The sequence below is a fragment of the Micrasema longulum genome, unplaced genomic scaffold (genome assembly GCF_059751315.1).
Source record: "Micrasema longulum isolate JH-2025_06_02 unplaced genomic scaffold, ASM5975131v1 h1tg000340l, whole genome shotgun sequence".
NCBI lineage: Eukaryota > Metazoa > Arthropoda > Insecta > Trichoptera > Brachycentridae > Micrasema > Micrasema longulum.
Window position 1 is genome coordinate 1,241,566 of NW_028277543.1, and position 24,701 is coordinate 1,266,266.

The 24,701-nt window shown below is 32.8% G+C and overlaps 1 protein-coding gene across 7 annotated transcripts in view; it reads left to right on the forward strand.

Annotated features, from left to right (window-relative positions):
• The window catches only part of Bap170 (Brahma associated protein 170kD), a 49,624-nt gene that overhangs the window by 22,832 nt on the left and 2,091 nt on the right, over nt 1-24,701 (forward strand). For 3 of the 7 annotated variants that reach the window (XM_088225245.1, XM_088225251.1, XM_088225247.1), the window contains exons 15-30: nt 101-181; nt 1,118-1,210; nt 2,024-2,093; nt 2,303-2,370; nt 4,066-4,200; nt 5,028-5,102; nt 5,731-5,887; nt 6,953-7,051; nt 10,347-10,438; nt 12,354-12,470; nt 15,229-16,020; nt 16,098-16,168; nt 17,488-17,641; nt 18,091-18,282; nt 21,266-21,304; nt 23,653-23,744. In XM_088225245.1, the coding sequence (XP_088081371.1) occupies nt 101-181; nt 1,118-1,210; nt 2,024-2,093; nt 2,303-2,370; nt 4,066-4,200; nt 5,028-5,102; nt 5,731-5,887; nt 6,953-7,051; nt 10,347-10,438; nt 12,354-12,470; nt 15,229-16,020; nt 16,098-16,168; nt 17,488-17,641; nt 18,091-18,282; nt 21,266-21,304; nt 23,653-23,744 (2,327 nt within the window). The remainder of the gene's footprint in view (nt 1-100; nt 182-1,117; nt 1,211-2,023; nt 2,094-2,302; nt 2,371-4,065; nt 4,201-5,027; nt 5,103-5,730; nt 5,888-6,952; nt 7,052-10,346; nt 10,439-12,353; nt 12,471-15,228; nt 16,021-16,097; nt 16,169-17,487; nt 17,642-18,090; nt 18,283-21,265; nt 21,305-23,652; nt 23,745-24,701) is intronic. The other 4 variants (XM_088225246.1, XM_088225248.1, XM_088225252.1 and 1 more) reach the window with 4 other exon arrangements.

Sequence of the window (24,701 nt, forward strand, 5' to 3'; positions counted from 1 at the left end):
TATTTTTTTAATTGATTTATTTAGCTTCATTCATTTATAGTCATATCTGCATTTTTAGCATGATAAAAATGAGTTGTACATTTGGTTGATCTTTTTAAAGGTAACTCAGCGACAAAACCAACAGAGGCTAATGGGACAAAATTCACAAACTCCTCCTTCTCCGCAAATGATAACCACCCCGGTAAGTTTACTGTATTTTAACTCAGTACATATGTTTAATTTCATTATAATAGATAATAATATACATATTTTAAGGGTGATAATAAAATGTTGCTTAAAGCTGTTTAAATCTGTTTTAACAAAAGTTAGTTGTTGGTGTATTATAATTTTATATCCAAAAATATTATTTCCAAAATGAATCTAGTTCATTTTTTAAGTTATTGAGACTACACATTGAGACCAGCTCCTGTGGCAGCTTATTCCAACCATCAACAATCCTATTGGTCAGGAAATGCTTCCGTGGGTTTAGATTTAATCTGGTTTTCTCCAGCCTGATACTGACGTCAAAGTCGAGCATCACTTTTAAGTTTGAACATGGAATCCAAACTTGTGACTGTTGAGTAATTTACGTCTCCATCAAGTCGCCTCTTTCTCGCCGTTCCTGCTGCGTTGTGATATTGAGAGTTTCCAGTCTCTGCATATATGGAAGTCATTTCAGGCTTGGCGACAGCTTTGTGGCTTTTCTTTTAACTCTTTTCAACAAGTTGATTTCCTTAGCAAAATTAAGATTCCGTATCTGAAATCTGTATACGAGAGCTGGTCTGATATAGGATTTGTATATTTTCATTCGCATATTCGGTGTTATATTATATGAGATAGCTTTTTTAATTAAGGAGATAATTGAATCAGTTTTTTTGTTATGTTTAGTACGTGGCATTCCCATTTTAAATCACTTATGTACTAAAAACTGTTGTTAAATGTGTAAATTTAGGTACTTAGAATGGGCAGTTTTGCCTACAAGAAATATATCTTAAATATGTATTCTAAATAAAAGACGAACGATACTTGAGGATATAAAAATGTATAAATACATTTTTAAAGTAAATAAATAAGTTACCAAAATTGGATTTTATGTTATTTTAAATTTTGTTTAAAACAAAATCAATTTTAAATGTAGATGGAATTGGATGCCGAAGCTCTGATATCGTGCAGCACCATAACATCATCAGGTGTAACAAGTACAGCACCGTTGCCTATGGGTAATGCAAAGGTGAGAATATTGCTACAATTTTCCATTAACGCTTCCTGTGAAACTAAATTCTGTAGAATTGTTCCTATAGTCAAATATTAAGACATCTAAAAAGATAGAATATGTTACACAAACCTTAAATGATATAAACCTATAACTAACAAAAAAATGTATTTTAGATAGGGTTGAATCGAAATTTGCTAATATGTATCAGTTTTTTGATTAAAACACATTGTGGTAAATATTGAATCTCTATTCTCAAAGGTCTCTATACTCTATACTCAATGATAAAATTAATGACCTATTTACTATGTGAATTTACTTTTCATATCAATAATTTATAATTTATTATTTTTTATATATTTCGTTATCAAAAAAGACTTGATTTACTTGTATTTAATTTTTTTAAACTTTTATTTTATTGATGTTTTTAAGATTTTAAAAAAATATTTTATGTAAACATTATTATATTGTGTTACCAAAATGTTTAAAGAGAGAAATCCCTGCAAAAAAACTGCTTTTGCAGTTTGGCGGGAATTAAAAAAATTGTTTAGAAGAATGCTTATGTGAAAAAAAATAATAATAATAATACAAGAGTTCAAAGTATAGACATGTTATTTTCTCAATTTTATTATCAAAGTTTGTTTCAATTTTTGATGTAATTTTTTTAAAGTACACAATTCATAAAATTAATTTGTTATTTTTTTTCCTTTAAGCTGTGATTTCACTTGAAAATAACTCTTTGTGTCTATTGCTAATTTTTATGATTATTTTTATAAATCATAGTAATAAATAATGTGAAGCTAATCAGTTATTTTCATGTATGTTATTTAGAATTCCGGTGTACCTCCCCTGACGCCGATAACCAGAAATGTTGCCACAACAAAACAAGAGGAATTTGCAGGTAATATTATTGATTTACTCTCTTTTAATTTAATTTAATCTAAATTAAGAAAACTTAAGAGCTTATTCAGTAATAAAATGCAGATAAAAAAGAATTACTTGCCATTTTTATCAATCAATGTGACGAACATCAGAGTGAAAAAATTCAATAATTATCAATTTAAAGCTGATGTCTTTTTTAATAAGGTTCTTTTTTTATGCATTCTATAGAAGGAGTGATTGTGGAAACAGTGGTAGGCGAAGGCAACACATTAGATGAAGTACCAACAAGTAATGCAGTAAGTTATGTTTTAAATTATTGTATTTTTACCATCAGATTCTTAGGGCCAGTTGTATAAAAAAAAGTTCAGTTTAATAACTGTTACGTTTTTGTATTTGCAATGGGAAAAACGGGTTGCTTTAGTTAACTTTTTTCTTTTAACCCATTTTATCTTTTTTGACAAAAATGTCATAATTATTTCATTTCAATTTAGTCCTTAATTTCTTTTCTCTTTTGCGCCACAAGAGACATAATAAACGGGTACCTATGGTAAATTCTTTATTGATTAGGCTAGGAATGATTTTGAACTTCACAAACAGCAAAAAAACTCACAAAGAAGTTAGCCTGTACATGGATGTACTAAATCTCCCAGGGAAAGAGAACAGAGATGAGTCAACATAACACAACATGTGTAAGATTATAAACACTTAATATAACATGTAAAAAGAGTTTATTAAAAATACTGAACTGGTAGAGAAAGGATGAAGGCAGAGTGAACGCAGCTGAAATGTCTCTTAGACGAATGTGTGGGAAATCTATATATGACAGGGTTATAAATGATGAAATCAGACGAGTGCAAATCTGAGACGGGTGTAATTGATGACACTAAGAAATGATGGTTTGGTCATGTGGAACGAATGTAAAATGGGGGATATATATGGCGAGAATTAATAACGTAGAACAAGGATGACGAAGAAACACTATGCATGATCAGATAAACCAAAACCTCTGATTATGTTAAAAACAGACACAATCCAAGGGCTGAATGTGGAAGAAGCTAGGAATGTATGCCAGGATAGACACGTGTGGCGTTCCATCCTCTCTGCCTATAACTACAATGAAATGGCATAACGGCAGTAGTAATACATACTACTAATTTACTATTTAAATATCTTTTTAACACTAGAGATAGTTATAATTTGTGGAAATCAAATTAAGAAGTCATCATCATTCCTTTTCCGGACCTGATGGTGCATAGGGCACTGATTTGGTAAACCAATCGCGGCGTATCTTGTTAATTTTTTTATCACATAAAGGTAAGATGATCAGCCTTATGCTTCAGGTACCAGTCCAGGGACTATGAAATATTCTAGTTTAAAAGCACCCATATCGCTCATGTCGGGAATCGAACCTGAGACCTCTAGCGTGGTAGGCAAACGCGCTGACCACTACGTCACGAGGCCGACAAATTAAGAAAAGGGAGTTCAATAAATTTCCTGAAAAGTAACAATTTTAGACTCATCTCTGTTTTCCTTTCCTTCTACAGAAATACACTTTGATCGTCCAGTTCATTAGTCGGACATCTCCAAATTAGAAGTTCAAAGATAATGGAAAAATAATCTATTTTAATGATCACATAAAGTCTAATATTGTCAATTTGTGCATACTTTTTGAATATTTTTTAAACAGATGTTTAGTGAATGCGTACGTTGGCAATATATCTGCTTTATAATTGAGACATTTGGAATATTTTTAAAGTGACTCAAGCATTTTTACCATTTAATTCTGTGCAAGTTTTTCGCCATTGTATATTTTTAGTGGCATTTTGCAGTCACCCAAGGAGTGCATCAGATAGAGAGTAAAATCTGTCAAAAAACTGCCTACTTCAATTTCGTTTTTTCGGATTTGTCTGACTGAATTGGATGTTCGACCTATGTAAGTAATTTTTTTTTTTTTTAAATAATGGCATAAAACATACGCTGCATGTTTCCAGAACAAAATGTTGGCTGAACTTCTCGAGAAAAGATCTCCTCCTCCTATGCCGGTGACCTTGCAGAACCGCGTGGAAGAGAGGAAGCCGTCCAGAGAGGAAGACAATGAGGAGCCTAGCATTAAGAAACCTCGTACTGTGAGTACATTCTGGATTCAAAGGGTTTTTATCAAATATAATTGGTAGCGTCACATACTATCGAGGTTTAAATGCTTATCACGACATAAATAAACTACCTTGGGGTGTCGCCATATGACTTTTGAAATGTCCATCTTTAAGTATTTGTTGTATTTGGTCTTACCACGTCATTCTCAGTCTCATTTTCTACTTCTACCAACATTCGTACTGTAATTTTTTTAGTCGTTCTTTCGCTGTTCATTCACTCTACGTGTCCAAATAAACACAAGAGTATAATTCTCATTTTCTACTGTAATAATTTACGACTACTTAAAATGTTTGGGAAGATGTATTTATTTTGTGTATAATCACTAGTAAGTCTCTAAATTTACTTATTTTAGAAAATCGTAAAGTCAGAGCTTCATAAATTGATTAAAATATTTATTTAAAGTAATATTTAAGTAACCTCTTTCACTAAAAATATATTTAAACGACGATAATAATTTAATCGTTAGTTTTGAATACGACCAAAGTGAAAATTTATAATATCCATTAAAACCTGTTGGAAGGTACAAACTAAATCTATGTTAGTCGAAATAGTTTTATTTTTGTAGTTTTGATACTGTGACAATAAAATATCAATTCATATATGTTTTTTCTTTTTCCTGTAAAATCATTGATTTCATACTTTGGTCGTTTTTGAAATTAACAATTCAATTTAATAGTAGCTTCACTTAATAATTCTTAGGAATAATATGAAAAATTCCATGATAATTTGTTCAAATAATTAAAAGAATTCTTATAAATTGCCATATCTTCCCATTTTAGTATTATCCTTTTTCTTCAAGGAGGCAGTGTCTTCGAAAGCAGCTAATCTTTATGCGGCTCTAGCAGCTGATGCCTTGGAAGATGAAGAAGATTTGGTGAGATGAACATAATATTCAATTATTATTATTATATAATTCTGCGTACTAAATAGAACCAGAACCCTGGAGAAATGCTTTTAACTTAATGGCTACTCTAGGTAAAAATCCGGAAAAGGAAATCTAATGGATATAAGTCCACTTCGTAGCCTAGTGGTTGGCACATTCGCCTACCTTGCTTGAAGCCCTGAGTTTGATTCCGAGGTGGGCATGCAATATTGGTTTTTGTGGTGCAATATATTATTGTTCCTGGATTGGCACCTGAAGCGTAAGACTGATTATCTTACCTTCAATGTAACAAAATTTATTGAGATACGATACAATATCGCTGTGAACACGTGTTTAGAATAGCCAATCAATTATAGCGTTATTATGTGTTGTGATAAGATTCCGGTTTCCAGGTAGCCATGTTTTGACGGATACGAGGTTCTCTTTTCATATGGCAGAAAAATTCACCGACTTGAATAGTATGGTTACGGGTGATGTAATTTCAAAATTACAAAACTTGAGAAAAATCATAGCAATAATAAAACGATTCATAAAAAAAAGATTTTTTTTTTTTTACTTAGTTTGGTAGTCTTTTAACAAATAAAGAAAAATGCTGAACTTCCTCATTGGCGTGTTCTAGTTGCTTGTGGCGAGTGAAACTCCCGCTCCGGAGAGTGCCACTCCTCCCACCGTCATCCAGCAACCAGCAGTGACCACTCAGGAGACAGGAGACCAGGAAGTGAGACAAATCATTATGCCCACAATATCCAACCAGGGGGGACAGATTATACTGCACGGTGAGTGAAACTAGGGATAAAAAAAAGATAAGATTACCAATGAGCAGAAAAACAGTCTCAAAACTCATTTCATAAGGGATGAAGCTGTACAATGAGTTACCTGAAGAAATCAAAGAAATAGAAAGCATTGAAATATTTCAAATTAATTTGAAAAAAAAATGTTCTTGAGAAGTTTTGATAAAAAGTTGTGATGTTATTAAAAGTTAATATTAATTCTTAAGATGTTATGAACTAACTTAATAAAGCATAAATAAATTTACTGTACCAATTACAGTACTCTCTCAGTAATTCGCCCCCCTAAAACCAGGCCAGTATCCAATTAGTGAAAATGGTGGATTATAAATATTACATACATACTTACAAAATATGGAAAAATTTAGAACTATGTATAAATAGTTTTTATTGAGAAATTAGTACCTACATCTTTCAGTTTAATTCATTCAAATTATTTATAAAATAACAAATGATTTTATAAACTACTAGCTGAACCCGGCAATACTTTGTTATTGCTAGATTTAAGTATATATTATATAGCTTAAATAAACACAATTGAATGTTCAATATTAATTATTGTAACAGTCTTCCTACAATATGGTAGATAGGTTCAATATATATGTGTGTGTGTGTCAAATAGTTAAAAATAGTTTTTCATTGAATCTGGATTCAAATCATTTTCTTACCCGTCACTGCTCATCTAATACTACTAAACGCAAAAGTTTCTTTTGTAGAATGATGTTATCATTATCTTCACTCTGAATCTTTTTTATCATTTGCGATTTCCACCTTCTTTAAAACTCTACGATTTTGTTTTGCTTGCTGTTCCTATTGAACGCAAACAGAACGAGTTGTCGAAAATGTTCACTTTCGTCTGCTTGACATTTCATTTTGATAGCCTTGTAATCAAATAAAATAATATATGTAACTTAAATGCAATCAAATATCTTGCAGAACAGAAAATTTTCTTTCAAAAGTCATATAACTTAACTATTTTTTTTTACATTTGGTGCTCATTTTTAACACTTAATATTTAAATAAAAATGTTGATTTTTTTTCTTGTTTTACTAGGAGGCTCTAGTAAAAATGTTGTCGGAGGAAATGTTCCCGCAAATCAGTTTGTTTCCCATTCTGCTCCTCTTCAGCTGATTGCGACTCCAAACTCTCAAGGTAATCAATCTATTTATTAAAGTTAGGGTCTTCTAAGTTCTTTTAATAATAAGCTTTTGATCCGCATTGAGAGTGAATCCCATACCTCATAACCACTTTATACATATTATCTACTGAAGTAATTAATGACTTTCGCTATAAATTTAAAAATACTTTTGTCAATTATGTATAATTACAAATTTCTAGCATGATAGCATTTCAATTAGTGCCTTCATTCTCTAATGGACTTATCACAATCAGACGTGATGCTATGCAGAAATATGCTGTGATGAAAAAATGCTTTAATTGCTCAGCAACGCTAAAAAACAAAACAGATATATCAATTCATTCGTAAATACAACCCACTTTATGAAAGAAGTGGATAATAAGTTGTATTTTTAAGCACAATTTTCAAAATTTAAGCAGCTGGCAGCTAGTGTCGTATCTATGTTTATGAGTTACACAGACACAAATATGAACTAAAGAAATTGAGTTGGTTTGTGGTTCTGTGGCTAGTGTTTTGGACTCACGGATCAAAGTTCCGTGGTTCGAATCCCACTCTACCCTAACTTGATTCTATTTCTGAAAAAATATATATATTTTTTTAAAACCACTGAACTTCCCTATTGCTTGCGTTAATAAAACGAAAATAATAGAACATCTTGTTTTATTTACATGTTATTTTTAGATTTGTGTGAAGTCATCATTAATTGCTGTTATTAACACGAATTGGTATTGGTATTATCTATGTTTATTTTCAATTAAAAGTAATTTTTGGCTTTAAATGACTAATTTCAGTGTTAGTAGACCGCTGCTAAAAATTTCAAAAGCAAGTCGCCCATAGTGGTAAAAACTTTGGCCACCCATTCTGTACATATGTAGTTGTATTATTTTACATGCCAGATAATTTATTTTAAATAAATACATTGATGGATTCATTTTGAAATAACATTCCAGAGATTTCACTAAGATTTAATATACCACTTTTCTCTATATATAAATTTTAGCGTTTAGAAAAACAGTTTTTATTTTGCTTGCGGTTTTTGGATTTGTCGGTAATTTATCCGTATACGTATTTGTGTGTGTGTGTGGATTATGCCGCCATCTTCAGCTAGACGAGAACAAACGCGTGCTGTCAGCACACCCGCTCAAAGGCCGGGTATGTTTAGGACAACTTCCATCATCTTCTAGATTTTACTTTCACAAAAGCTTCTTTTTTTTTTGATGGCCTCATTCCATTTTATTAATTTCTTTCTCAATTTCATTTGGTTAATTTAGTGATTGAGCTCACGACAAAAACAATACCTAGACAGAAATATTTTTTACAGGAGATGCAAAAAACGGTCTTAAGTGTTTATTTGAACGAAGGACCGGTTTGTAATAGTTTATCTTTTATTTCTATGATAAATAATAAAGAATTTCTACCAAGAATTTTCACTAACAAGCTTGAATATAACACAGTCAAACTTGGTTAAAACGATCACGGAAATATCGAGATCTCGGATGTAATGAGGTAACATTAGTTGACATTTTAGTTTGTGGTTTTCTCCATACATTATTCACTTTTATAACGAGCTTCTTCTCGGACATACCAAACAAAAATATTGTCAACAGTTAAGCAAAAACTCTTTAATTGTTTGAAAACATTGCTTTTGAAAAAAGAACCAAAGTAATAAAATCCAAATGGGGGACTAACTTATTACAGATGCCGCTGGGCGTTGAGATCGATTTATGTTTATGATAACATATAAGTGTTTAAGTACCTAATTAGTGTTTTCGCCGACAACATTGACAAAGAATCACACATATGGTTGAAATTGCGTGTAAAAAACCCAAGGTTTGTGAACTTAGTAAGCATAGGCTCAGCACCTCATTACAATTTACAACTTCTTTTGTAGTTTATGCATGACATCCTTGTTTCGGGGGTTTTTACAATGTTCTTTTAAATTTATTTTCTATGGTCGATGCATAATGAACATTACAAGTGGGTGATGTCAGTCAAGTTAAAACCTAGGTAATCCTTGAATTGTAAACATGACTACTTACAAGCCGAAATGTTTCAATTTGCGAAAAAGTGGCAATTATTTGTAAAATAGAACGTGGCGCGAAATATGTTGAAGTGTGTAAAAAGTTTTCTCTATCCTTGTCACATTGTCAACATTGTGAAAAAATACAAATGTTTATTTATCTGAATTTGAAATTTAGAAAGTGGTATGTTTGTAAGCATTTATTAATTTTCAGTAGTGACAATATGCAATTGCGATTGTATTTAAAAAACCTTTCTCTGGTCTAACGAGTAATGCTTACAACGAGCAAATTCAGTCGGTCCCGTCTTCCTCAAAATAACCAAGTTTGACTGTATTTTGGTAGGTAGAAAGAAATTGCCTCAAGGCAATATGCCTGACAAATGAGTGAAATATAAGGTATTGTTTTATCTCGAGCGGTAAATAGTATTTTAGCATCATAAAATAATATTAACAATGTTTTGAGTATGTCAGAATGTTCGTAGACAGGCTGGATTTTTCCCCCAGGGAGTTATTAAAATCTATTTTTTTTGCACCGGAGGGAAAACGTTTTTGAGAAGGGAACATGGAAGTCTAGATATTTACAGGGATTATGGCCTGTCGTTGGCTGGTTTAAGTGGCCACTTTACACACTGCGTAACATTCACCATTCTGCCTTTGTTTAAACATCCAAATTTCCTCAACTTTTCCACCTATTGATTTTGTGAAGTAAAAGAGCCGAAACCTTTACAAATGTGAGATTTATCTGGCTGAATTATTTCACCTGCTACACGGTGAATAAAGTGGCCACTTAAACCAGCCAATGACAGATCATAAGCCCTGTAAATGCCTAGACTTCCATGTTCCCTTCTCAAAATTGTTTTCCCTCTCTGCTGCAATAAATTTAGATCGTCAAAGGTTTATTAATTTAATGTCTGCAAGATGAAAGGTTTCATACAAAAATAAGTGATTTTGAAAATTTCAACGTTTGTAACAACGGATCTTTAAAGATTGAAAAGTAATTTTGATTGTGTTGCCTAGTAAGGTGAAATAATTCAGTCGAATGAATCTCACCCACGCTGACAAAACTTTCAGCTCTTTTGTTTTACTAAAATCAACAGATGGAAGAATTGAAGAAATGTCAATCTTTGAAACATACTGTTAATATAGTATAAATAAAAATTTAAAACAAATTACAAGCATTGAGAATCGCAATTTAGTATTCGACAATAAATACGTATCATACTTAATAATAATAAAGTATTTTATATTAATTGTTATTTTAATATGAATATTTTACATACAAATTTCAGGACTAAGTTTTATGCAGGGGGGTGTTATGCCACACAAGACTATATTTATACTTCAGAGTGGAAATGGACCAAATGCACCAATCACATTAACAGTAAGTCTTAATACTTCACATTAAAAAATAATCCAAAAGGTTGTATTGCCCATAATTTAAATTGAAAAAAAAAACATAGTACGTGTTATTAAACTAATAGTGAAACTTGGTATACTACTAAACAAAATCTCACCTCAAAAGTTGCACTTAGCATTCATTGTCATATTTTCATTATTTTGACGAAAATTATTTGCCTTTTCACGATTTACTTAAGGGTTAAAGCCACTTCAGCGCTTCAAAAAAAGTTACATTGAGGGCAACACCAACAGCTGTGAGGTTGACAGGTCCGAACGCATAGTCCGCTGCAACGTCAGCTCGGACCTGTCAACCTCACATTCCATACATTAAAAAAAAAAAATAGGAATACAATGAAAGCAATAAAAAAATCGAATTGTAAAACTTTATTTAACATAGTTTAAAGTGTACAATTTTATATTTTTTTGTATTTTTTTTTTAAAAACTGCAGAGTATCTTTTGTGCAAAGCGTTTTGCAGCCGGAAAGATTTCTCCTTTAGTTTTCAACCTAGAACAATTGATTTTTATTTTTTATGTGTATAAAAAGCAGATTTGAAAGAAAAAATAAATCTTTAAGCAAAAAAATTACATGATTTATTATTTATAACAAAAAAAGTTAATAACCAACCGCAAATTCCGTACGTAGTTCGATCCACAATGTATCTGAGAAGATACTTTTAATTTTTTTAATGAAATGGTGCTTTTTTGGCCAACAGGTTTTGAGAAAAACACCTTTAAAGTTTGAATTAACATTTTATAGTAGAAAATTTCAATTTGCAATGTACAACCATACATTTGGCCTTTCAAATTAACATTGTCCTCTTCTTTTACCTTCCTGGTTGACTTCAAAGATTGTCGAGCGGCTTCAAATTCTGGAGTGGCTTTACTCCTTAATATTTAAATTTGGTGGCCATTTGCAGTTAGTTGTCATTCTAAAATTATATTTCATTTCAAGTGTCTATACGAGGGTTGATTGATAATTATGCTCCACCCCTGACCTGCTTCGAGTGTTGACCAGTCAAGCTGATGTGTATGCGTTTTGTAGTCTAATGAACCTACGTGTTAAGTACCGGTGACAAGTTGAAACCTGCAACAGTTTTGATACAACAGGCCGCTGACCTCTGCAAAATCCTGTTCAGTGCTAAATTATTGGATAATGCCCCAGCCCACAAGGCGTTAAGTGTCAATAGCAGCTTGTTTTGAATTGGTTGAAAATGCTCCATCTGATCTAGCCTTTAGTGACTACCGGCTATTCCTAAAACTTAAGGAACATTTGCGTGGAAATAAATTTTTGGACAACAATGAAGGCATGTGCTGTGTAAATTATTGGTTGGCAGAGGTCGGACAAATATTCTACCAGGAAGCTATAGAAATTTTGGAGCATCGCTGGAAGAAGTGTATACAAGTCCAGGAGAACTTTTTCTCATCTACTTCGAAATAGGCCAAGGGCGGAGCATATCGATCAAACCCCGTATAATTGTAACAGTAAGACATCTTGACAGTTATAATAAGAAAAATACGTCTTCAATCTTGAAAATTGTAGTTGTTAAATAATATATGTTCTGCGGTACAACTTGAAACAATCATATAAAATACAATTGAGACAATGATATTTATCATCGTCCCAAGTATACTTGTTAGTAAAAATGCAAATTTTGAATTCTGAATAAAGCAAACAATTGAATGCAAACAGCCATTATCACAGAACTGCAAATTTATGGACCTGCTGTCGCGTTTATGTAACAATACAAACTTTTTGAATTATTATGAATTTTTTAAAAGTACAACTTACTGTACTTCTTTAATTATATATAATATATATTAAAATAAGTGAAAATGGTGTAGTGGTTTTGAAACAGCTAGTGAAATAGACGGTGAGGAAAGTACTGTCTGCTTTAAGGTGAATAATCCCGGTGGTCTGGATGAAAATACTTTGAACAGTTTGATAACTCAGGCCACTGAAGCCATCAGCCAACAGCAGTCACAGCACCAACCTAGCGCCAACTCTGTTATTCAGGTACATCTAACCGGGCTGATGGTTCAACATTACACTTCCTTCTGTTCATTCTTGCACCATTCCGCATATTCCCCTTATTAATTTCAGCCAACAATTCTTCGTTCTTTTCTGCCATTCATTTTTCATTTTAATTCCTGCACCATCATCCTTATTTTCAGTGGACCTGTGTTTCGTTTTTCTGCCATTGCACGATTCTCACTTCAGTTTAGGAATAATTTTATCTTTATTCTGATATTTTATTTAATAATTTCATATATAACAATAATTAAGGTACATTAATTCATTCAAATACATATAACAGCATCATGAGAAACATCTCTCTAAAAAAGAAACAAGCTCTTGTGCTTGGAGAGGGACTTGACTGAATTATTAATACGAGTATAATTATAATACAAATACATACATATGTATATTTCTAATAAAAATGTAAAGTATAGACATTTTTCAATGGTCCTTTAATGTTATCTAGTCATTTTTTGCGAAGTGATCCTTTAATGTTTAATTTATATCTTTTATTTTATGTAAGGAGACTATTAATGTTTTTTATGCCTAAATATACATAATTCTGCTGGAATTGTTTAGCATAACATATTTATCTTCATTTTAAACTGATTTATTTCTCATTCTTTTTCCACTAACCCACTGTTCGTTTTCCAATGGTATCCTATTTTTATTCGTCTACTTTATATTTACCTCTGTTCATTCTTGCACTATTGCACCTTGCCTTTTTATTTTCAGTGGAACCATTCTCCGTTCTTACACTGTTGTGCATTAGTATCTTCAATTTAATTTGTAATATCATTATAATACAATAAATAAAAAACACCTTTTTTTGACGCTACGAAGCTACACAAGCTTCTTTATAAGGTACGATGAGAACCCATGGAGCTAATAATCAAGTCTTTTTGTATTGTAAGGATGGAAAGCCTAATGTGAGATGGGTACGATCTTTAAAACCAGACAGAAGTGGACTAAAAGAAATATTGTTTGTTTGTTTTTTCTTTTCTTATTTATTTATTTAATAAACGCCCAGAGGGCTCTTACAATATACAGTTAAAAGTGCATATAAAATATTATAGAAAATAACAAAAATAAACTCACAACTATTACACTTAACTTGTAATTATTCTAAAAAAAAAGGAAAAGGAAATAAAGTGAAGATAAATGGAGAAACACATTAAATAGGGGAGAATTGAGGGGATAGCCATTCGATGGATAGGATAGCTAATTTAATAGCAGCAGGAGTGGTGTGGTGCAAGTCCAACAGCTCGGCATAATCATTAGCTGTTCTGTGGATGCTCACTTGGGGAGGGGAGAATGGTGGGTAAAGTTTGACCTATTGTACTCGCACTGGAACATGTGTCGGAGTCTGGTGGTCCTCGTGGGTACACGAAAGTTTATCAGGGACAGTAATTTTGGGCAATCTATTATGGCGCATATCACTTTGTGCATTAGGGTGAGGTCAGCAATTGTCCTGCTGGTGGAGAGCAATGGTAACCTCAACTCAGACATCAAAGTTTGGTAGCAAATTTCATTTACTGGTTTACCCTTTTGGAACTGTATGTAGCGTAAAAACTTCCTCTAAACTCTTTCCAAGTTAAAAGAGTTGCAGTTGTACAAAGGGCTCCAGACTGACGATGCATATTCCAGTTGTGATGAATTCATACCGGTCGGTAGAAAAATAGGCGGTTAAAAACAAAGTTGTTGTTTATTTTATTATAATGAATAACCATAAAGTTAGTGCTTCAAATATAATTTTTTTACTGAATATCATTCTTTGTTTAACTCCACTTTTAATTTTTCTGTGGTTTTATGTCTATGCTTTTCTTCTTTCTACCATTGCACGATGATCATATATCTTCATTAAAATATATACACTTCGCTCTTAACTTTTGCATGCATCACCTTTCTTTCCACTTATCGTTTTCCATGGATCAAGTGTATATAAAATTTCATCTCATTTTTGTGAATGTAATTTTTGTCTACATATTATAATATTATGTAATAACTAATAACGCTTTAAATTTTATGACTGGTACTTTATGTTGACATCACCAGTGCGATATGACTACAAGAGGCGTGTTAAAACGAACACGGCGTTCGCCACCTTTTATCTTTTTTAGTAATGCGCAATAAATGTTTTTTTAGTACTTTTCCCAAATTGCAAATTTTTTTTTTTAGAAAAAAGAAATACTTGAGTTCATTATTTGAATAGGATTTGAACCTCGGACCAACGCTACCACGGGACCACAACTCGGTTCGCTAATTTATTATTTTAGTTAATAATTCTGTGGCTTGGATCTAAAAGGGAAGATTTTATTTTTTCTTGCCAACATTTTATAGAGGATCGATGTCATTTAAAAAAATGTATTAAACTATTTTATATACATATCGTCAGTGAAGTTCTTTTATCAACAGTGCAGAAACCATGAAAATACTTTATATAAAATAATTTTTGCATAAAATCGTTTCTAATTCTTTTAATGAACTGATTTTAAATACGTCTTCTGAAAATTTATATTACTAATGTTCGTCACTTTAATTTTAGAACTAAATGCTTTCAAAAATGTATGGCATACTGCTCTGCCATTAATTTATGCTCCGAAACCTTTGTATTTATCAATAGTATTTTTGTTTCTCTATCCATCGCCATATCTAACTTATTTCAGACCAATGGTGGCGATTGCCGTCTTTGTTTTAAAAGCCTCACATTATTTATTTCACGTTTTTTTTTTTACTCAATCAGAATTTTTTTTAGAGTACTGGAGGTATAATTCAAACATCGACCGGAGTCATTCAATCTACTCAGGGAGTCATACAAGGGAACCAGGGGATAGTCCAGGGCGGGATGATTCATCAGTCCGGAGTTATCAAGCAGCAGATAGTTCAGGGCCAGGCGCAGCTGGTTCCCTGCCAGCAACCCGTCATCAGCCACCAGCCGCAGCCGCAGATCATCTCCAACCAGCTCCTCACCAACCAACAGCAGAACCAACAGATCATCCAAGGCAACCAGCAAATCATACAGGCCAACCAGCAACTCATTCAGAGCAACCAGCAAGTCATCATGCAGTCGGGAAACCAGCAACAGTTCGGCCAGATCCAGCAGATCATCGGCGGGAATCAGCAAATCGTCGTCGGGGGCCAACAGATCATGGTCGGCAACCAGCAGATCGTGGTCGGAAACCAACAGATGATCACCGGAAACGTATCGAACCACCAAATCATCAGCCAGGGACAACAGTTCATCGGGAATAACCAGCAGATTGTTTCCGTCTCGCAGCCGTTCCAGGGCGGAAACACGATGGTCACAAGCTCCCCTAGGATTATTAACGCCGGAAATCAGTTCATCGTAGAGCAGCAAGGTAATCGGCAGAACATCGTCATCGGGAACCAGCAAGTGGCCCAAGCTGCCAAGGTCGAGAAGAAGATTATTGTGAATAATCAACAAATCATCCAAGGACAGAAGATTATCGTATCCGGGCAGCAGCAGTTTCAGCAGAATCAGCCCAATAAAGTCCTACAGCCCTTAGTGAGTGAACCACAAGTCATTGTGAGTAAATTTCCATTACCGATTTCTCTTTTCTAATTCACTCAGTCGTGTCTCAATTGTTAATTTCGTGTTTTTAGAAAGAACCTCCCGCAGCTCCGAGAAAGATACCCGATGAACCCTGGGTGTGTCAGTGGAGAGGTTGTGATACGTAAGTATATACAATTAGTAGTCCATTCTAACGATGGTTAATACAATTTCTTATAATAAATACAGATACTAATAAAATAAAATTAAAGCTAGGACAAAAAAATAAAAATTACTACCTCAAGACAAGATCCAGTCTATCTTAGTGATTTTTAAAATCTATAGACTTTTTTTTTTCCATATTTTTCTCTTACAAACTATAGTTAATAATAAAAATAATGTGTCCTCGTTGGGGTTACCCGTGCCGAGGACACTTAACTATATTTTTTTGAAATGTTTTTACATTAGAGAATAAACAAAGAAGACTAACTTAACAATCAGAGATAATTAACAAAATATTCACAGTTTTAAAAACAAGGTATATATGTACATCTATATTATTTATATTACAAAACGCACAATGAAAATAACAAAAGCTTAACATAAGCTAAGTGCGGTTGATTCAATATTGGTTTGGGCGAATGACACAATCCGTTTTACTTCTACCCAGCTTCACTATCAATTTTTTTATAGCCTTTTTAAACATTTTCTCGTTACTAATTGTTTTAATAGATAGTGGAAGTAGGTTATAGATTTTAATTTAATAATACTCAAAATCCCTTTGTCCGAAAGTGGTATTTGTTTAAGTTGTCTCTAAAAAAGTCCAGATCTTGTCTCGAGTTTACAATACGACACAATCGGGACATTGGTGCATGCAAGCCATAGTTTGCGCTGTGTTGATCGAGGAACAGCACATTATTATTTTGCAACCGGCGGATTGGAACATTGAATGCCACTTGTTCCAGTAGCGATGGTTCATCAATCAAGCCATTCAGTAAATTAAACATAAATATGGAGTCAATGTTATTTCTACGTTTTAGTAGACTTGAGATTTTTAACATTGACTCCATTTCTCCGTAAGTGTAGTCTCCCCTCTCGAGGCCAATCGTCCATGCTACTTTTCTTAGCAAACGATGTTGCACCGATTATGAGAAAAAAGATTATGCTAAAAATCCCTCTGCAAACGGTGCCGTAATGTCGCATTACATTAAGAAAAAGACGAGGTATTTAAAAACAAAAAAATATATAAATACTATTTGATAATCTATAAATAATCATATAATTTAGGCCTGTTATAGCAAAATACAACTTCACTACTTAAAAAAATTGGAGAAATATCAAGTCTTGTACTCTGTGTAGACTCATGTGGCATCATAGACATACAAGAGTTAAAAATAATCTTTTCAATGTTTGCAATTTGTATTAAGTTATTATTTAAAAATGTATATTTTAATTTTGGCTAGACTTTAAGAAAACAATGTATGTAATAATTGTGTAATACAGGGTATTTGAGAATGCTGCGGCTGTGTACGCCCACGCCTGTGCAGCCCACTGCAACAGGAACGAGCTGCCGTGTTTGTGGGCGCACTGTGACCAACTTCCCCGCAAGAGATTCTCTATGATGACCCATTTACAGGACCGACACTGCTCTGCAGAGGTAAAGTCATAATTTATAATTAGATTGTTAGATATTATAAATAACCAATAAATTATTGTGTTATGTTGTTGTGGCAACCAGCAACAGATTTCTGGTTCTGGTAGAAATAATTTGTGTACGGTTTCAACTTTTAAATGTCAGAAGCACTCGCAAATTAATTTTTCATCAAATTTGGGTGGAGATTTTCAAAATTACACAACTTCATAGCGATGATAATGCTTTTTGCTTAGTTTGATAGTAAATAAAATAATAAATAATTTAGTCGGCCTCCGTGATGTAGTGGTTTGGACGCTTGATTCACACACATAAGTTTCCTGAAAAACCTCTGAACTTCCTTATTCTTAAATAAATTCAAACGATTAATGAATAGACCTTCTTTTAATTTTGTTTTATTGATGTAGGTGAGATTAGTCCAAATTGTTTAGCCGAAATGATGTTTGTAATTCCAGGCCCTCCGAGCGTCACTAGCCCAGCGCCGCAAGGGCGTAACACCTCCCGCGGTGGCGGTCGGGACGACCGAGGGGCGAGGGGCCTCCCCGGGCCCCCCCTCCCCCTCGGGCGCATCTGGCTACGCCACCAACGCGGCCCTTCACGCCATCAAGAGGCATGCCGTCGACTTCCTAAACCCCAGGGAACTGATGGTTCGTAAAGAGACTAATCGTATTAAACTAACCATTTAACGAGATCGAGAAACGCTGCAATTGGTCTATCAATATACCTATTTTTATGTACTTTGGATGCCTGTAGTTGTTAGTAAAGGTGGTAAAAAAAAAAAACATTTATTTTAAAACAGTTGTTCTCTGGAAATAGCTGAATCCATTTTTAAACTGTTTCTGTAAAGAAAAACTAGTCAGGATATTATATTGAACTGTTTCTAAAATTAACAATTTAAAGGTGCGAGGGCAAAAGAATTCCCCCTGGGAAACGAAAAATTAGTTTGGATATGTAAAACTGTTTCTTTAAAAAAAAAAGATACAATTGTTTTTAGAGCAGTGTGGTAAAACTGTGGCTAACACCCATCCTTACAAAAATTTAAAACAGGTCAGGGTATGTGAAACTGTTTCTTAAATAACTGTTTAGAGCAGCTTGGTTTGTAACAAGAAACAGTTTAATCAAATTTTGAGAAACTGTTCAGCAGTTGCTCGTACTAGATTTTTTGCCCACGCTCTGAACTGTTATTAAAAAACAGTTTAATTTATGTAACAGTAACTGTTACTGCTATGCCTTTTAAATAATGAAATGCCCATCTCTAGTAGTTAATGTCATGTACTAGGCTATGGTTCTCTGAAAAAAATCTCAATTTATTTTCTTGCAAATGGGAAAATTGATTAAAAATTGATTCTGGTTAATTACTTAAATGCGTCCGATCACCATTGTTGCAAAGTCCAAGAAAAATGGCGCTTGATAACTACTTTTAATGACAATGTGAACATCTATATTATTACGATACTAGATATTCCATCTTTCCTGGACAAGATTATGGCGTTGTAATCTGAAAAACAGACATTGAAATAACAGATGTTTGACACTCTGTGGGAAGATATTATCGCATGGACAGTTATTATTCTTTCATTAAAAAATTTCATGAGCCTTCAAGAAAAACTGGCCAAGTCAGAATTTTTGTTTGTCGGCAAATCAAAATGGAAGTTTTTACATAGTCACAAACTAATAGTTTTTCTATTTAGTACACTTTTGATTTTAAGTTTCTTTTGCTTTACAAATACAAAGGATTACCAATGTATTGTTTTAGTATGAGAATGTTTTGATTTTGTCAATATTTCCTGTAGCAGATGTCCATAGATAACTTGATCAGCATACAATCATCAATTTTGTAAAAAAAACTTTGAGATATAAGTGGACTTGGCTTTGATCAGTTATCAATGCAGTGCCCTATGTACCATCGGGTATGGATAGGGAAATGATAATAATAATTATTCAACAATGTTTCATTATGTCCAAATGCTTGCAGACTGGCTGGATTTCCTCCCTAGGGAGTTGTTCATATTTAAATTTATTTCAACAGAGGGAAAACATTTTTGAGAAGGGAATATGGAAGTCTAGGCATTTACAGGGCTTATGACCTGTCATTGGCTGGTTTAAGTGGCCACTTTAAGCATTTGGACATAATCAAACATTGTTGAATTACTACCTGGTAAAAGAAGAAGTATAAAAATTGGAAAATTGTTTTCAGGCGTTGCCTAGTAGGTGATTTGGTTCAGCCGGATTAATCTCACCTACGTGATAAAGGTTTCAGCTCTTTTACTTCACAAAAGTCAACAGATGGAAGAGTTGAGGAAATGTGGATGTTCAAACATGGGCAGAATGGTGAATGTTACACAGTGTGTAAAGTGGCTACTTAAACCAGCCAATGACAGGTCATAAGCCCTGTAAATGCCTAGACTTCCATATTCCCTTCTCAAAAATGTTTTCCCTCTCTGTTGAAATAAATTTAAATAATAATTATTATTTAGTTTTACACAAGCAGCTCAAAGGTGATATGCTTAAATTTTGTGAGCAAAATTGCCACAAACCTAAAACACAATTTGATATGATGCAGAAAAGAACATCAAAACTAAATGTACCGCTTTTTTTCCAGAATTGGACAGTAGATAGCTCAGATATAATGACAAATTTGAGACATTTAGTGCACTTAATCGACCAATTTTCAGAAGTCGAAAGCATTATTTACAATAGGAATCACAGACCTGTAAATGCCTAGACTTCCATATTTCCTTCTCAAAGCTGTTCTGCATCTCTGTTGTAATATTTCGATGTATGTAAAATATCGTCGCCGTTCAAGCAAAAGTCACTAACCCAAAAACACCATTTTGGGACATCGCAATTTGAAAGTTTGGAGACCTAGGAAAAATCGACATTTTGTGTTTTGGAAGTTTTATCTAAACAACACAATTCCTTCACGTCTTTTTAATAAATTCCACTGGTAACTTTTTCTTTCAGACATATTTTCATATATCTGGAAGGTTTTTAATGTGCCAAGGTGGCTAAAATATGGTTTAGTGACTTCTGCTTGTTTATAATCTGTAAAATGTAACCCAAAAAGTAAATGCCAGGATCGAAATATTACAAATAAATATTAAATTTTGTGGTTAAAAATATGCTCTATATAAAGAAATATTTTTAATCATATTTATTGTTTAATTTTTTATTATAGAAATACCTAAACACAAACAAAATTTTGTTTTTTATAAAGAAAACTGTCATACTTAAAAAAATGATTAAAATTAGCCTAAACTGTCAATAAATTCTATCTGCCTTCAGTGATTTATGCTTGTTGAGATTTTATTGAAAGTCACAACACTGTTTTTCACTAACTTTTTTCTAAGTAACCTTGGTGACTTTTGTCTCTTAAATAACATAATTTTACACTTTGAAAGGCATTTTCAACTCAAAACTGCCTTTTTTAGGGTTTAGTGACTTTTCATAAACGGCGACGATATGTTATTTAGACATTTTACAGCTTAACAGAGATATTGCTAATGCATAGTCGATACACAGCATTACATTAGTATGTGCATACCTACTTCTCTTTTATTCAACTAATTCGCTTCCTGTAAGGTTTTGGAGCTTAAATAATATTAACCATGTTTTGGTGTTGGATTATAGAACAGAGCTGAGGCCAACAGGACAACTGTAGAAACTCCGGTGAGAAAGAAAACTAACAGACAATTAATACATGTGTTTGGCTTTGTAGTCCATTTGTTTTGAGTTGTTTTTGCATGATTTTTCTGTTGTGTACACAATATTGCGGTGTGTACGAGTACTATTTTTTTTTCTAATCTTGAAAAAGAAAACTGAGCAAAGATAAGTCCGCCTCTAAATGTACAGGTTAAAGCATTCGGCCACATGCTCGAGATCTCGGGTTCGATTCCTTGCAGGGTCGAAATGGAGTGTTTAATCTTAAAGTGTGATTTTCACTCTAATTTTTTGGTTCTGAAGCGTAAGACTGCTTTTGCCTTCACACAAATGATCAAGTCGCTGCAACTGGATTACCATTTTATAGCCCTATGCATCACAGGGTGCGAATAGAAAAATGATCATGGTTTTATTGATTACAATGACCTTCTACTAAGAAATTGTAATTAGAATGATTTTTTAGCTCTTAAAAGACTGATAAAAAAATATTCTGCTGTAATGTTGCATATGTTAATTTAGGCAAAAGATGAGATATTTTGAAATACAGGTATTTAAAAAGAAAAATTTAACATATTACTGTTTAATAATCTATTTTCCATGATTTATAAAAATAATTAATCCATGTTATAACAAAATACGACTTCATTGTTTTTAAAAAATAAGAGATATATCAAGTCTTGTATTCTATGTAGACTCGTGTGATATCGTAGACATACACAGTAGTTAATAATAATCTTTTCAATGTTTGTATTAATCGCTTCTATGCAAATATCATATTCTACTTTTTTTTCCAACTAAAATTGGAATATTTATTTTGTTCTTCAGTTACTTACGTAGACATTTTTGCATGTGAAATTAAATTGGGGTACAGTATTTTTCTGCAGATATTCTCAACTAATACTAATCTTTATCAAGTAGGTTAACATAATTTATCCTGTAAGTGTTTTGTGAGTCACCTTGAAATTCCAGTTGCACACTTATTTCAGAGAAATTTAGCTCCAATTACAATGGCAGGTTGACAAGAGTTATCTTCAATTCTTTATAAAGTTAAATTGTATTTTCTGTACAAAAATGTGTATATTTGTAAGAAAATTGAAAGTATCTTTATCGGTACCCTGTGATGAGGAGGTTCAGTGCTACGGAAATTGGATATAAAAAAATGTTTTCTTACACACAGTAAAAATTAGAGCATTTAATTATATGGCGAAGTTTCTCAAGAATGTGTGAAAAAATTAACTACTCACAAGTTCCTCCAAATCACCTAATGATAGAGTGTTGTGATAGATTTCCGGTTTCCAGGAAGCCAACTCACCGATGAGAACTTGTGATGCAGAGTAATGAGGAAGTTCAGTGGTTTTTTCAAATTTTTTTATTTGTTAATGGACTGTTAAACTAAGCCAAAAAATTTTTTTTAAATTTTTTATATATCGTATTATCAGCGCTACGATTTTTCAAAGTTTTGTATTTCTGAAATAACTCCGCGTGTAACGTCAGAGGTTCATTTCCGCTTATTCTCATTCAGTCCTTCCCATTGGTCCAGAAGCGACAAGCAGACCGGAAATCTTCCATAGCTCTCAGATCATAGGTTGATTCACATGAACCAGTGACACCATTCAAAGTAGTGCGTTTTTATCAAAATATATATATATATTTTTTTTTTGTACATTTTCAAGAAACTTTGCAGTACAATTGAATGCTCTTATTTTTACCCCACGTAAGAAAACATTTTTTGTATCCAATTTCCCGTAGGGCTGAAGTTCCTCATTACAAAACATAAAATCATATTGCTCGTAATTCTTCATTGGTTAACTTACCATTGTAATATGGGCCATAGTATTTTGATGAAAACATAACAAATCTGTCAGTGCATTAAATTTGTAAGGGCCTTACTCGTAAACTTATAAAGTTACGCCCAGGCATAGTGGTAGAATACCATCCTTATCATAGTGGTAGAATAAGAATCGTATTGCCATCTTATTCTACCACTATGCATAGGCGTAACTTTATACCAGATTTATAAGTAACGCCCTAAGAATGACTACAATCCTACAATGCATGACAGCAATGTAATCAATACTGATTTGTGTTTGCTAGAATAAACGGATTGGATTTCAGTATTGTCTGAACACTCCACTGTTCCACATTCCGGAGTTTAGGTGTATTATTGATATAAGTGAACATTTTGTAGAGTTTTATATTGTGTTATCTTTATAGTTTATTATACAAGTTTTGTGATTGTCCTGTTTTTGTTCGATGTGCTTATGTGTAGGTTGTCGGCGCAGTAACTACATGTGTTTTTTTTACCGTACCCAATAAGAAATTAATAAGGTAATTATTGGAATGTTTAAATCTTTCAGGATGACAATGAAGGTCCTGTCACCAAAAGTATCCGACTGACGGCTGCGTTAATATTGAGAAATATAGTTATTTACTCCCACACCGGACGCAGGTAATATTTTCCAGAATTTATTACATGTACCATTTTGTAAAAGAGGTTTTGTAAATAATGGCATAGTTTTTAGTTTTAAATGAGCACTTTGTTTTGAAAGAGAATTTTGAATTGCAAATTTAACAGAATGACAATTTTTATTTAAAAAAATAATTATTTTAAACAACAGTCCTTTTTTATTGTTTATATAAGAAGGATAAGAGGGAATCTGTTTGACCAGTTCGGCTTTTTTTTTTTTTTTTGGATATATTTTTAGGAAAATTTAAATACAATTTTCCTCTGTGACAAATCGTTGATGATACTGCAATAACGCATAACCTATATTTTTTTTCAAAAAAAATGTTTTTACTGCATAAATTTGTTCTAGGGATTAAAACCTGTTAGTTTTAAATTATGATATTATTACTGTAAATAATGATAATTGTTTCAATACTCAAACGGTATTTTTGGTTGATAAAAACGTAAGTAATAAATTAGCGGAAAAGTTTTTAGTTTCCCTTGTAAAATATCTAATTGATAGTTATGCGGTATTGCCGTATCACAGGCAAAATTGGATTACAGTAGAATTTCAATTATCCAAATCAATTGGGACCGAACCCCATTCGGATAATTGGGTTTTTTTTTTAAAAAAGGGTCTATTTTAATTAATTACTATATATATGTTGAAAATGAAAAATGAGCTTTTAATCAATTAAATGAAAGGGTAACACTTTTACCGGTTAGGCGTAGTTACAGTGCTGTGCTGCGTAGAACAAGTGCTGTGCAGTATGTACGTACCGTAATGTAAATGAAAGTCATTGCTTGCTGATCATCTCGGTCAAAGTAAGCTGTTTGATTGTTATCATCCGTTTTTGGGCAGCCAAGTCGTAATTTTGCAAATCGTAGTACGTGTCAGTCTTAAAAAAAAATTCTGAAATTATGAAAGCGATTCGGATAGTCGAAGTTCGGATAGTTGGA